The sequence below is a fragment of the Aulonocara stuartgranti genome (genome assembly GCF_965226115.1).
Source record: "Aulonocara stuartgranti genome assembly, chromosome: 6".
Taxonomy (NCBI): Eukaryota; Metazoa; Chordata; class Actinopteri; order Cichliformes; family Cichlidae; genus Aulonocara; species Aulonocara stuartgranti.
In genome coordinates this window covers 34,545,296-34,560,849 of record NC_138944.1, presented here as the reverse complement: position 1 = coordinate 34,560,849, position 15,554 = coordinate 34,545,296, and the positions used below count along the sequence as shown (strand labels likewise).

Here is a 15,554-nt window from a genome sequence, read left to right as displayed (position 1 = left end):
TAGACACTTCAGTCCATTCAGGTGTGCAGATTTAGAGTACTGCTTTTGTGCATTTTGCCTTGAGCACGAGGCTGATGTTCATAGTTTGATGTAAACATAAATGTTTGATTTACTCAATACAAAGATTGAAGGGATGCACGTTATCATAACCATAACAACAAGTGTAAATATGACGTTCTGTATATTCATCATGTTATCTCAATTACTGATGAAGCAGTAACCATTAATTGTTGAGTTTTCTGCTATCATTAATGATCAGAATTAAAGACAAACTAATGATCATAATCACACCAAAATTCATTCCTGTCATTACTTAGCCTGCACTGTGAACCGAAGCCTTGGCTATGAAGTCAAAATGCACCTGTTGGTTTAAGCATATGAGTACAACACAAATAATATTATGTTGTAAACATAATAAACATTTCCACATTCTGTAGGTATAATCTATATGTTAGCTTTTAATGATAAGTTTTAAGTACTAATCTGAATTGTTTCCAGTTTTACTCTGGACTATGATGCTCACAGACGATGCTGTGATCTGAAAGTGAGCGTAGGGAGCAGGTGGAATGGTAAATTTTTATATAACACCTTAATACTCAAAGCACTTTATACAACATGCCTTATTCACCCACTTTTTCATATGCTTAAGTTCTGGCTGTCTAACATTCATGCATATTCATACTCTGATGAATGCATCAGAGAGCAACTTTCAGTATCTTGCACAAGGATGCTTTGACATGCATACTGGAACAGCCAGGGGTACTATTAGCAGATGACCTGCTTTACTTCCTGAGCTACAGCCACCCCAGAGCGAACCTGGTTGTATGCTGTGCAGAAAAAAGAAATGAAAGTCAGCAGACGTGAGACAGAATATGTGTGTGTGAGAAGACCTGGTGTAACAGTGAAGCTGCAAGGAGAAGCTGTAATGAAGAGAACAGGTTTAAATGCATTGGGTTGACCATTCAAATCAATGGACAGTGCCCAAGATAGGTGAAGAAGAGCGTGTAGGCAGGGTGGAATGGGTGGAGACAAGTGTCAGGGGTCATTTATGAAAGAAATATAGCAGCAAGGATGAGTCGGTCACTCTGAAGCCAAGCTGGAGGTGGAAGAAATGAAGCTGTAAAAGAGCTTCGCTGGGAGTGACCAGGATGGACTAGATTAGAAATGAGCACATCAGAGGGACAGCTCATCTTGAGCAGTTTGGAGACAAAGTTAGAGGCATGGCTGAGAGGAAAAAAGTCTAAACAATTGATAGAATAGCTGCATGTTACAGGAGAGTCATTTACAAGTTTTATGGTTGTGAATCATCAAGCTTGTTCCTCATGATTTTTTTTTTAAATCTGGGCCATGAAAAAGGATGGTTTTGACAAAATTCTCACACACACAAGCCTGCCACATCAAACCACAGAGGTGGTTTTAGGTGCTTCACCCAAGGATGTAAACCAAACATATCAGCATACAAAATAAATATGAGGAAGTAAGGTGTGGCTGAATGGTTTCAGTGCGTATTCAACCGAAAACACAGCTGTCAAGATCAAAGCATGAAAACAAAATCCTCCTTTTTAATACAAACGCATCGATAAACACTTTTTTTTTTATTAAATAATCATTTCGTGAGAGCATAAAAAATAAAGTACTTACAGTGATCAAACATATGCAGTATACAGACTGACACAAAACACAATGAATGGTTAAATGATTTCAATTTACACAGTAAATTTGTTACAAAGCGGATATAAAATGCATGTTCCTATTGCACTGTCCTTTCAATTTACATGACAAAAACATATTAACATGCATTTGATGTGACTGTATAAGATCCAAACAACTGAAAAACATATTTACATACGTGAAAATGATTCTGTACAAACTAGACACTTCAACAGGTCACTGAGATAACACCATACCCACCAATGGATTTGCAGTAAAACTTAAAGCTGTCCACCAGAGAGAAATAAAATCACCCTATAAATGTCCGCTTCTGAGCACTATGAGAACTGAGTAAGACGCTGTGCCCTACGCGCGCCTTTTAATAGCATTCAAGGAACTGCTGAGACATCACATGTTTAATTTTTCTTCCTTAGCTGAGATACTTGGTTAGGTGAAAATCAAACCAAAAGAATCATCTTCTCACTGCAGAGAGGAAAACAAGTGCAGTAAACACACACACTGTCAAATGTGTTAACCTAAACCGAGATATCTCCTCGTGTGGGCCCAGAGAATTTGTTGCCAAGCGCTCCTTTGCCCGCCGTGCTGATGCCATGAACAACACAAATGAGTCATTTTTTCACCCCTGACACTGTGTTTCTCAGTCTATGAAAGGAGAAGTGGAAAGGGAAGTCTCTTTTTTAGTCTAAACCACCACCGTCAGTGTGTTTCTGAAGCCTCCATTGCCCTTTTGTTGCAGGGTGGTTAAAATGATTTTCAAAAGAAATTACAATCCACAGTGCACGGTGGAGTGAGCTGAACATTCACGAGGTCGGATCCTGCTCTCCTGAGTCCTGGGGAGTTTGGTGTATCACCTTTTTCTTACGGACTGAGACCAAGTCGTAGAACGGATCCTTGGTGATACTTGCCCTATTTGAAGATAGAAAAAAGGCTGACATTAGCTTATAGGAGGTTAACAAAAGCTTATATAACAATATACAGTTAAATAACAATACATAACTATGTATTGCTCTTGGCTTATTGAAGAACATATTTTCCATAGGCATTCGGATTAATCCTGGTATAGGCAGAAGTTTATTGTTTCATTGGTTTAAAGCAGTGTCCTCAGTGCTAATGCTGCTGTTCCAAAATGCACCAGGGTGCTGATTTCAAACTAAAGCTACATGAGTCAGACATAAAACGCTGGCACTAGTGAACAAAGACATGCATCTTCCATTAGAGAGACTCTCTCTGAAACTGCTGAAAACCAAAATATAGCTAAAAGAAGAGTCAGCAACAAGCATGACTGCAACCAAGTACTAGTGGTTAGAGTGGGAGACTGATCCAAATACCAGCAGAACTTTATAATAATGTCTATTTAGCATTATTGAGGTATAAGCAAGTGCTTAATACATCAGTTATACATCATTGTTCCTCTTTAGTATGCCATTTATGAATATAGCTTTATTACTATGAGTAATGATTATGATTATTACTGGGAATAATAGCTGTACATAGTTACATGGTGTAACAATAACACATGGATAAATAAACAAATCTGTAATGACATACTAAGGAGGAGTAAAGATATATAAATGACGAATTAAGCACTTGCTAATATCTTACTTACACCTTACAAATGCAAGTGTACAGGTGTGTGTGTGTGTGTGTGTGTGTGTGTGTGTGTGTGTGTGTGTGTGTGTGGTCTGACCTGATGGCCTCAATCCAGGAATCTCTCTCTTCTGCGCTGGAGGCACAGATTGTGTAGGACTGGTGTTTCCCCTCCACCACCCTGCCATCCGTCTCTGTCTTACATGCTTTGATCTTCTGCCCTCGACTGTTGGGGTTGTACAGCTCCAGACAGTACTACACGATGCAAGACCATCAACATGAAAGTCACTCTTAGAAACTATCAGTTTATCAACTTGCAGAATGTGTTTGTGTTCTGCTTGAACAGCTGACAAGATCTTACCGGTTTACGAGGGTAATGCACTTCTCTAACACAGAGATTCTCCAGGGGGATGATGCCTCGGGGCTCTTTATCCTACAGGCAGATCCAAAAGACATTTATTGATGAGTCAGGTGGGTAAAAAAACAAAAAAAAATGTAGAGATGAGAATAAAAAAAATGTTACCAATGTCAGAAAAAAAGGGAAGCAGAAAAGATAGGGATAGATACCTGATATAAGATTATTAAGTGACACTTTTACCGGAAATAACATCACATTTTGGTTTTCAAAGCCTGAGTAACACCACGTAACTCACTGAGAATTTGGTCAATCTTCAAAGGTTAAAGACATTAATGTGTCATTTTTATCTGTAACATTAGGCAAGAAAAAAAAGACACGTAATAAAACATGGGCGTTTTCAGCACAACCGTCTCTATGGTTACGTTCCAGTTAGGTTTTCATAACTACAACTTCGATGTCAGTGATATGTAAAAAAAAACTGATTAAACCCTACCACCTATGATGCCATTCACCTGATTCATCAAAAGAGCTTAGCAACAGCTAGAGAAGGACAAATATACAGTGACAGCATGATGAGTTTGACAGAGGCCTTACAGTGGTGTACTCGAAGTAGTAGAGGCAGTTGTCTGTCAGAATGAACCATCGCCTCTTCCACGTCTTAACTCGACCTCCTAAAATAGAGAGACAACAAAAATGTGGGCTGTTGGTTGGGGATATTATGTCACTTACGTGCAAGCACACATGAGAATCTTCCAGTATTGGGTCATTCTCTCCGTGCTTCCTCTGTACTTTCCTGTTTGTGTAGCAAATTACTAAGATGTGATGCCACACAGCAGGGCAAAGCACGCTTAACATAAAAAAAAAGTCCACTGTTTAAGCATGTTTTCTGGGTGGGATTTTACCAAGTTTGAGGAGCCATCCTTCTCTGTCGGGGTTGAAGAAGGTGTGAGTCAGATCATTCCCATCGTCCTCTGGGATTTTGAAGGGCTCGTTGCGTATGCTCTCGTACAGTTTCTGTGTGTAGAGAGAGTGAAATGAAATGCAACCATTAAATGAATTGCAGGTGAATATAAAATATGATCCTGAGCCTCCTGTAACCCGCTGACGGCCTCGACTGACCTGTGGGTGGAAGATTGGCATGAGAGAACCTGGATGTTTTCATGTCTGTGTGTGTTTCAGTTCCACATTAGTGGCGACTATGAAATACAGGTATTACTTTCTCGAGGAGGAAAGGAACTGTGTGGTTTTACTTTTTGTTACAAATACTGTAATAAATAATATTATTGTTAGCTTCTGTTTCATTTTGACGTTTACCAGTCAATGACTTAAAAAAAAACTTTTAACACAATCTCTTCTTGTTCACCTTCCTCTTATTATTCACAATATGAGCTAGCCGTTTCTTTTACATCACTAGGGAGCTGAAAATGTGTGGTGAATGTATGCAGAGGCTAAAATGTTAGCTGTGTGTCCATTTAGGTAATTGCTTCTTGGCGTCTACGTGGGCGCTGTGATTGTGTTTTTGAGAGGTTCTCACCGACAGCAGATCATTGGGTAGGTCCTCTCCATTGTTGATGCCTCTGTTCATGGAGATGAAACGCTCCAGAGTGGTTTTGTCCTTCACGTTGGGGTTGTGAAGGCTCGTGTTCAACATGATGATGGCAAAAGACAGGATGTAGCACGTGTCTGGGGTTAAGAGGAAGATGCACACGCACACAAAGAATAAGAGGAAGCCTGAACCAGTGTTTCACATATGCATTTTTGGTACTGAATAGAGAAATACAGAATTAGTGACAAGGAGAAAGCACAAAAAAAAGTAGAAAGGAAGACGTGAATATCAAAAATACAAAGATGGTGTGGTAATTTAAAAAAAACAACCTCCGCTCTCTCACACACAGTCTCAAACAGGAAGTATGAATATAGAATGCATATTGAAGCCCACCAGTTGACTGGAAGACATCGAGGTTGCAGTCGCAGTAGCGGGTGGCGAAGGCCTCCATCATACGGTCAATCTTCTGAGCTTCACCAGGCAGACGGAAACTCCACAGAAACTGTCTGTCACATACACACCGCAAAGGCAGAACACCTCAGTATGTTAACAATACACGTGAAGCTGTTTATCAGCAAGTAGACAGGAGACGCACTGTCTGTCTGTAGCAAGTCTCAAAGTCTGGACTTTATAGCTGCTTTTTGTGCTGAAGGACTGATTAACAGCAGATCGGTCAGTGTGACCTGTGGTGGAGTCATCTATACAGCATGTTAACATCAGCATACAAGGACAGGAAATGTTACATTTAATGTGAGAATCAAGTTTGGCTGTTCTGCTTGTGAAATTCTGACAAATTTCATCTTCAACACTTGGGTTGGAATTGCTTGGTCATCAGGGAAAGTTATTAATATACTCTAATTTTGCCAAGTTTGGTCATTATGAGTTGTGGCCATATGGGAAGGGCTCGTTACATGAGTTCAGAGAAGTGCTCTCCATCAAAATAGCTGTATGAAAATATAGTTTCACATTTGCATTGGTTATGTCCTCTTTTTAGGTTCATTTTACATGTCAGTTAAGTTTGTGTCATGGGTGCCTTTATACAGTCAGGCATTGAAGTAGATCAAATAACTAAAGGAATCAAGTCATTCACTGGCTTCTCCATGTGTCTGTGCCCTGCAAATAACACAGTAAGAACTCATTTCAGATGTATTGTATCTTTAGAACAATGTGGTTTAGAGCGGACCTGTGTCAGAAATAGCTGCTGTAAAATGAAAGGGTGAGACTCTAAGCACCATGGTTCTTATTTCTCCTTTACTTTTTGTTTTAAAATTATTTGTCAGTTCCTTTTCAAGGTGAATTTTACTTGATCCTAACAAGGTCAAGGAAAGGAGGGATAACCAGACAGGATAACCCCGATGACATCACTGTTACTGTGCAACATTAGGTAGATTTTCTTTTTGACTTCTCAAAATGCCTGGAAGCATAATAAACAACAGTAAATAACTGTTTCCATCCTGAGTATTTATCACCAGGATGACTAACCTTATACATTTTTTTGTTTTGGATAAAGGACATTTTAATTTGCTACACAATCTTAACATTTTTGATCAATACCCTTTTCTTTGGAAATCAAAATTTTACAAATATTTTTGGAATACTTTTTTTCCTCCATACCACCGTAGTCATTTGCAATCTAAATCTGCCTGTCTCTGTAGCAAAAGGTTTGGAGTAATTTTACTGCTCCTGATACCTCTGAGTGAACATTGGGCCTGTCCACACTGTGAACAAGTTATATATAGCTGCTTGTCTGATAACAGTTACAGTTTAGTGACTGTGGAAAGACTTTCTGATTACATATTACTCTTTTTCTCTGTTTTTGCTCATAAATAAGTGCAAATATTACAATGTAGGTACATTTAAACTTCAATTATGCCCTTCTATGGCCTTTTGTCTTTGTTTAGCAGTTAAAAGGTCAAGTCTGCAAGTCTACATTTAGTCAGGTTCCTATTGGTGTTATCCATTATACTATTACATATGTGTATGCAAACATCCTTGTAAAATGATCATGAAGAAAAATTGTGTTTATGACACAGCAGATGAAGAGGGGCTGACCTGAGAGCCTGGACCAGGTTGAGGTCGGAGAACTCGTGCAGCTCCACAAAAGCCTTCAGGGTCTGAAGGTGGAGTTCTTCCCTGTGGGGCGGAGTGTGAGGGAAAAGGCATGAAACAAAAGAAAAGTTTTCACCTTTTCCATACAAGACCTATCCTAACTTATCCTGTGTTTTAGCCTCCTCACGCTCTGATTCTACACCTTTTCATTTCCTTCACTCTCATCCTCATTGCCTCCCTTCTACTGCCGTCTGCACACTCCCTGGCCTCACTCACCTTTCTCCAAGGAATTCTCCAATGGCTGTCTTGTTGAGTCCTTCTTCCTTGTAGAGAAACTCAGCGATGGATTGAGCACTTCCATCCAGCAGCTTAATCTCCAACAAGTAGTTGATTCCCTGCAAGCAAGCGGATCATTTCACAGAAGTTCACATTTGGGCTCTATTTGTCCTCACCACTAAAACTGCACAGGTAAGGAGAATTTTTAGCTTCTGACATAGCACTTAAAATATGCACAGGAACACATGCGCTGCCTGCTGTGGCTAATGTGTGCTACTTTCACAATGATCTCATCTCATGCTGGTAAAACACAGCAAGTTCACAGCATCTGTAATCCTAATTCCTTAAATTCAGTTATCTCTTCCTCTTTCTCCTCGATACTGTGCTTGAAGAGGAAAACAATGTTTAGCATTTAGTTATTGCCTGCATGCAGCTACATGCTGCCTTAATTCTCTTCTGTGTAATCCAACGTTGATTACACATTGATTGTCATGTTTATATTACTTTAGACTGCCTATGGTTCAAAGTGGAACACTGTTATATAAGTGTGTCAAGTTATATTAAGTTGTAGTAAAGTTAAGCTAAACAAAAAAGAAAGTAAACCATGACAAGAATTATTCATTGTATCAGTAGTTGCAAACATTTGCACGCACAGCAGTCATAACTTTGACCTCCAAGCAAAACCACAGAAACTCTGGTGTGGGCCAGGGTGTCTGTTCTGTTCACAGACACGGCGGCCCCTTCAGTATGACACACATGAAAGTTAATACAAGCTGCTGTGCTGGAGGAAGGTGCTCAGCTGCAAAAGCTCAGACAGCGAAATGCAAAAAGGCTTTTTTGTTTGTTTGTTTTTTAATTCTTCATAACAAATGGTTATTCCTTGTCGAGTATGTTGATCCAGCTTACCTTTTTAGGGTCCATGTTGAATTTCTTCTTCCCATTTGCAAATTGTTTGTTTTTCTCTATTGCTTTGCTGAAAAATCAACAATAATGAGAAAAATGTCAGTTGTGGACAAAAGTCTTACACTTGTTCTTTTTCATTTTCTTTGCACACATGCTCGGTGCAAAACAACTGCACAGGATTGCATGTGTAGCCTTCTTGAAGGACATTTGAATGTTGGCTGTCTTTTTTTCCATTCTTTATCAAGATGATCCCAAACTGCTTTAATAATGTTGAGGTCCAGCCTCAGTGGAGGCCAATTCATGAATGATAGTGCTTCATTGTATATTTTGTCTATCCAGGTTTGTTTTACTGCACTGTCAGTTTGTTGGGATAATACACTTTCCAGATGGTATTGCATGGTGGATCAAAACCTGACAATACTTTTCTGCATTCATAATTCCTGCAGTTTTGAAAAGAATCCGTCACCCCTGTCTGAAATGCAGTCCTAAACCAGGTCAGAGCCTCCACTATAGCCGTAGAGACTCATTGTTGTGCCTCCTTTCTTATTTCCCGCATACATACTGACATTCAAACTTTAACCATGACCATGACCTGTTTTCACTGATTTTCAGTCCAGGTCTTTTCTCCTAGTTTCCCTTCCTTAAGAATGACTTCTTGACAGACACGCCTCCACAGAGACCATTTCTGAAGCAGCTTCACCAAAGAGTAGATAGTCGGTGTAGTCGATGTGTCAGTTGTGTTGTTTTTTTCCTATTTCTTAAGGACATGACAGTACTGTCATCTGCTGTAGATTGTCTTTCAGGCCTCAACTTCCTCTTTTTTCCTCGACTTTTTCAGTTTCCTCAAATTGCTTTAAGGATATGATGCATGCCATGCCGAGATCGTGACAGATGGCCGCCCCTCCCTGAGCCTGGTTCTTCCAGAGATTTATTCCTGTTAAAAGGGAATTTTTCCTTCACACTGTTGCCAAGTGCTTGCTCATAGAAGGTTCCCTGATTGTTGGGGTTCTCTTTGTATCATCTTATGGTCTTTACCTTACAATATAAAACACCTTGAGGCAACAGTTGTTGTGATTTTGCACTTTAAAGATAGAATAGAATAGAATTGAACTGAATTGAATTGAGATATGCCATGCTGTTGATGGGACAGGACAGAGAATAAGTGAAAAAGCAGCCAATTTCTAATGAAAAACTTTAAAAGACTTCAGAAAGCTCGGAGAACCACTGCAAAAGTTTGGCTCTTTGGAAGCAAAATATGACTAAATTACACCTGCCTCAAGCCTTTTGCACAGTACTGTAAAATTAACATCATTAGTCCATAATTATTTTTTTGGAAGTTGCACAATATGGCACATTTGATGCAATATATACATCCGAGACTCATTGGTTGCAACAGGTTTCATGCATCTCATTCTATTGACTATCAGCCTAGTTTGGATCAGTGATTGTAATTAGGGGGGAAGTGTTGCATAATTTTGCCCACAACTGTGAAACAAAAAACTGTTTTCTCATCAAAAAAAATAGCTAATCAATATGTTATAAGTGGAAAACTCTTTTCAAGTGTTAGTAATCATTGGAAGAAGAGAAACTTGTTTGAAAGGCACTGTGTCACTGAGTCATGTAAGACATTTACATGTTTTTTGTCAGTGGCATTGTGTAGGTGTTCTAAATACACGACAAAGAAACCTCCGTGCATGATGCAGGTGTAGGGTTTTTCCCATTTTGCACAAAAAAACAAAAAGAGTCTACTTACTTTTCTTCTGCAGACTCAAAACTGAGTATTTCTGCCATCACATTGTCTATCTCCATTTTTAACTTCTGGAAAAGACAGAGAGAAAGAAAAGTATTTTATATTGTTTAAAAAAACGTGAAAAACACGAAAACACAAAAATAAGTGCAATGATTGTATAAACTTTTTTTTTATAAGAGTGCCATATTGATGGAAGATCACCCAGGGGCCCCAATCCTTCTCACCTTTTTTTTTTTTTTGAAACATTATGCTTCTTTTTTCACATTTTATTTTTTTAATAATGCAAGAATTGTTGTTATGGTGATCAGGTGTTCAAGCCTTAACAAAATTAACCTGCTTTTCATTTACACATGGAGTAAAATAACATAAAGATCTGCTGAAGATGCATCTCAGGTTCATTTGAAACTGGTGCTGCTACCATGAGGTGAAAAGACAAATGACACTTTATTAATTCTGTCTGTGGTGGTGGGAGCGAGGGGCCATATAAAATCTGCCCTAGGGCTGTTATTGGCCCCTGGACTGGACCTTGGACATGCCTGGTATATGTATACAGGTTACCTGGATATCATCCAGAAGGTCTTTTTTATATGTCTTGATGGTTTTGATCTCCATCTTCTCTTCTGGTGTAAAATCTGAGGAAACTAAACATACAGTGGAACAATATAATTCCAGCAATTCCAACAACAAGTTCTTCAAATACAACAATATCTACTGTAAAACAAATGTGCAGAACGGAGCTGTTCTTGAATAATTTGAATGATAATTTGCATATTGAAAATGTGGAGTATATTTAAAAACAACCACAACACAGGGAAGATGGCTTCTCTGGAAGATATGTGAGACAGGTGCTGTGGTTTTTTCATGAATGATTTCTGTCACCACAAAACAGTACTGTGAATATTTTTCTCGAAAACAGAGACACTCGCAAATCCATGATGAGTTTTCTCATATTTCCATTCCATTAAACAGAAACAGAGCCATAGCATGACTTGTGTTTTTTTTTAATGATCATTAATTCTAAGGAAGAAAATAGTATTTGGAAATTTGCTCGGTTATAGATAATATTTTACCGTATTATGATTTTAGATTCAATTATCAGTTGCATGTGGTCATTGCGTCACAGGGGTTAGTTATCTTAATGACCCAGAGTTTCCTTCATCTTCACATTGTAGTGATAGACTGTTTTCCACTGGGGAAACTTGAGGGCCCCTTTTAGAGCAGCCCCCACACTTTTGCGCTTTGTCTCCTCCAGACCAGGCTCTGGAGGAGAAAAAGGCGCCTCCACTGGAAACAGCTGCTTCTGACTGTCTTTCAAATACCTCTGGGTATGGATCAGTACTGATCAGTTTTAAACTCAAACATGGCTATCAGTTTGCCATATAAACACACGTAATAAACAGCAAATCAACAACCACATTCATTTGCCTCACTCCTGTTCCATGTTACAAACTTGAATGTGACAGAAACATGAAGAAGCTGTGGCCAGCTTAGGCGGGGGTTATACTTTCTCACAGTCACAACTGTACGAGGGTCCTCTTGGGACTGAACAGCCCTTTTCCTACGCCCACAACTGAGCATAATTGAAACATTACTGCAAAGCCTCAGAAACAAAAAAGAGGCACCATTACTCTTACCATTTCTATAAATGTTCATGCCAACTCACAACTCTCTGCTGTAGAAACATGTCTAATGATAGCCAGTGTCACCCGCCTTCACATATTCAAGGGCCAGTGTTAATATCAAGGTAAGGTCAATTTTTAGTAAGGCGCAATTTATTTATTTTTTTAATTCTTTGTGCACTTTGAATTTTGTCTTTGTGGCTTTATTTGTAGCAGTGTCAGTTTGCAAAGCAGCTCCATTGCAGCTCACCGAAGTTGCATCATCTTAAAACAGCACTGACCTCCTGTTTGGCTTAAAAATGAATCATTAACGAAAGCGTCATACCATTTGGTGGTTTACCCAACATCCTCTCTCGGCAAATTCCATTTAATTTTCTCTGTATTTGTGTTTTACATGGATAAAGACAAAATTAAACACCTGTTCTTTAGATTTTAGAAAATGAAGAGACGTAACTTTAAAAAAACAACAACAACAGCAAAGCAACATATTTTTATCATCAGCATAGATGATGAGATGTTATGATAAGCAAAGCAAAGTGTATGCATTCTGGTTCCTCAGCAGCATTCAGGCCATACTGACCTTTTTTTTTTTTTTTTTACATTGATCCTTTGAGAAAATAAATATTTTTTAGAATATTTAAAGCTAAAAGACTGCTAACTGCCAATACTTCCTGTAGAGATATGTTGTTTGCTGTTAATGATGTGACCACAGTGCTTCCACTTCCCCACCCTTCCTTTACACATCTTGTGCAACAAAGCTGACAGGCTTAAATCATTGGAGCCTTTGTTTAGGTAATTTAGATACCGAATTACCAATCTGAAAAATAACCGCTGACTTTAAGTTACGTTTTTAAGTAGTTTAGGCATCTTTGCAACTTCCTTTTTAATGTTACAGTCGGTGACGTGCATGTGAATGTGAGTCTCTTCCCCATTTCAGCTGCTAAGACCCACAATGTATGACCACAAGGTTAAACAGTGAGAAGTGGTATATGCTGAAGTGTACAACCATCACTAAAACGTTCCACCAGCTATTCTCAGCATGCATTGAAGGTTTGCACCAGTAATAGCAGTATTTATTTCTAATGATTTGTCTTCAAATTACAGCTGTTTAGTTAGAAACATGACAGTGTGAAACTTGAAGCTTCCCTATAAAACAGCTGGGTAACTTTTTAAGATCCAATTCATGTCATAAGGTCAAGCGTCTTTATAATAAGAGTATCACACATCAGGAGTATACTAAAAGACAATTATGAAGGTAAATTGCATGAAAGAGCCTTTTAATTTTAAATATCCAGTGACAGTCTCTGAAAATCACACCTACATTTAAATATCAATAATTTAAACGATCCCGTTCTCTGTAAATATGAACTAAATAAATACATATTAAAATCAGTAATAAAAAGGCAACTAAACCAAGTCTTACCCATTTGGCAATCAGTCATTTATATCCAAGGATAGAGGGGAAAAGAATCAGTACAAAAACAGCTAAACAAAGTCGATGTATCAAGGTACGCAGGCTGCCTTGGCACACAGTGAATTAACAGCTGAATGAAGTGGATGCTGTCTTTCAACTCCACCTCTTCCCCATCTGTCACAATACCACTCATACACGAGACCGCAAACAGGTCAGCCTTCAAAATAAAAGGGTTAATAAACGAATTTGTCAGAGATTTAATTTGATCAAAGAGGGTCTTTTTTTTTCATGTTTCATTTCAGGATGCAAGAAGTCAACTTTTCCATTTATGTTTTTAAACGCATATTAACAGAAACAGTCGGGGTAAAACACAGGTGTAAAAAAGAAAAGAAAAGAAAAAAACTCTTTTGCACAGGTTTGTGGACCTGAGATATCTGCAAATATCTTCCACTGTTATGTAGTTGAATCTTCGAGTGTTTTCTGTACGTCAAAGCTGAAAAAACTAGCTAGGAGACGAGTTTGGAAAGCATTACTATCATGTTATCATATGATGAGGTGAGCCACGAAGCCTTGAGATATATTTATCGCAATTACAGGTGACTTTATTTAACTAAAATGTGATACCTTTATTTTGAAGGCTGTGTGGCTTTCCTGCTCTGCTTAACGCAGTGTACTCTCTCTCTCGGGCTGATTTGACAGCTGAAAGCTCGCACTGTTGAAAAACCAACAAGTAGTTAACGGGTTGAATTTTGCATGTTGCATCCTGCCAAGGTAACCATACACAAATTGAGGTTTTACAGCAGTTTAAACACACTTTGGAAACGGAAGTAAAATTATTCAAGGAATTATTCAGGAGGAAAAAATAGCATGTGAATATAAAGTCCTCATAATTAAACCTGACATTATAACTATTATAAAAGCGAGGTGTTAATGTGTATTCTGAATAATGGTTTTTTTTTCAAAAAAAGTGATGTGAGAAGTCGAACAAATGTAAGAAAAACAATAGTTTAAATAGCTGTGAAAGATAAAGGAAGAGCAACTGTGCTGTACAAGCTCAGGGTTTTAAACGTGAGTCAATAGCAAAAACTGTTGCTAAAGTGCCATCTAGTGGTTGGAGATGAACATCACAAATGCTGTTTTTCTTGCGTGGTTGTATGAAGGCGTGTTTTTGTCTTGCTTAATGGAAATAGTTCAACATTTGCCGTCATCTTACAGCTTCCTGGAAACAGTATCTTTGGGCCAGGTATTGTTGATCTAATGCTTATAAACATTTAGTAGTATCTCTGAAGAAAATCTAGACTGGTTTCAAGCAGAGTATTACACCGAAAAAAAGCCCTTTCAAGAGGTTTTAATGACAGGCTTTTAACTGTTTGGGGTAACTGAGGGCTCTCTCTGTTTATATGATTGCCTTGGGGTCATTTTGGTGGTGGTCAGAGGGCCCGGTGGCGCCAGTGTCCGGCAGCCTCGCCTCTGTCAGTGCGCCCCAGGGTGGCTGTGGCTACAATGTAGCTTGCCATCACCAGTGTGTGAATGTGTGTGTGAATGGGTGGATGACTGGTTGTGTAAAGTGCTTTGGGGTCCTTAGGGACTAGAAAAGCACTATACAAATACGGGCCATTTACCATTTTTTAAAAAACACAACTTCTCCTTACTTTGCATTGCAGATGATCTACAACTATGTCTGCCTATACAAACCATGTTGCTTCATCACCTGCAAACTGTACACAATGCAGCAGCTTGTCTTTTGAGAGGAAAGAAACAGGATGATTACAACAGCATTGCACCATCACAAGACCCACCTCAAAACGCCATTTTTTATTTTAAGACTACAGTGAGGCCAAAAAACTAGTTCATGCTTTTATTACTTCTAGGCTCAACTATTATAATTCTCTCATAGTACTCATAGGCTGTACTAATGATCCAACATGCTTCAGCTGCTTCTGATTTTTGGGGTTTCTCTGTTTTCTTTGTATTATTCTAAAGACTTACCTTACAATATAAAGTACATATATAAATAAAACTGCACCTACTGCACCCTACTACTGAACTTTTATAGCCATACACCCCGACTACATCAATGACGTCTATGAACCAACTGCTCTTGTAGATTCTTAAATGTAGGCATAAAAATGGGAGGTGAGAGAGTCTTTTTAGTGGTGGCCTCTAATCTTTGGATCAACCTACCTTTTCACATAAGAGATGCCCAGTCACCCAAATATTTTAAAACACCTAAAAAAAACCTACTTATTCTTGTTGGTACAGTATATCCTGGCCTTTATTGTGCAAGCACGGTCTTGTTTGTTTCTATTGTTTTATTTGATGGTATTTTTTAAATTTATTAGAGTTCATGATTTATTGTGTTTTTCAGGGCATGTTTATTG

General features: G+C 38.5%; 1 protein-coding gene across 1 annotated transcript; it reads right to left on the bottom strand.

The window, feature by feature from the left end:
• Nucleotides 1–1,576: 1,576 nt before the first annotated feature.
• On the bottom strand, nucleotides 1,577–13,329 carry cyth4b (cytohesin 4b). Its single transcript, XM_082535839.1, has 13 exons — nucleotides 13,183–13,329; nucleotides 10,699–10,781; nucleotides 10,144–10,208; nucleotides 8,394–8,460; nucleotides 7,488–7,606; nucleotides 7,215–7,295; nucleotides 5,556–5,668; nucleotides 5,151–5,299; nucleotides 4,519–4,630; nucleotides 4,211–4,287; nucleotides 3,620–3,691; nucleotides 3,359–3,513; nucleotides 1,577–2,577 (listed from the first exon to the last, which is right to left on the bottom strand). The coding sequence occupies exons 1-13, from the start codon at nucleotides 13,199–13,201 to the stop codon at nucleotides 2,472–2,474; spliced, it is 1,218 nt and encodes a 405-aa protein (XP_082391965.1). The 5' UTR covers nucleotides 13,202–13,329; the 3' UTR covers nucleotides 1,577–2,471.
• Between the last annotated feature and the right edge of the window lie 2,225 nt (nucleotides 13,330–15,554).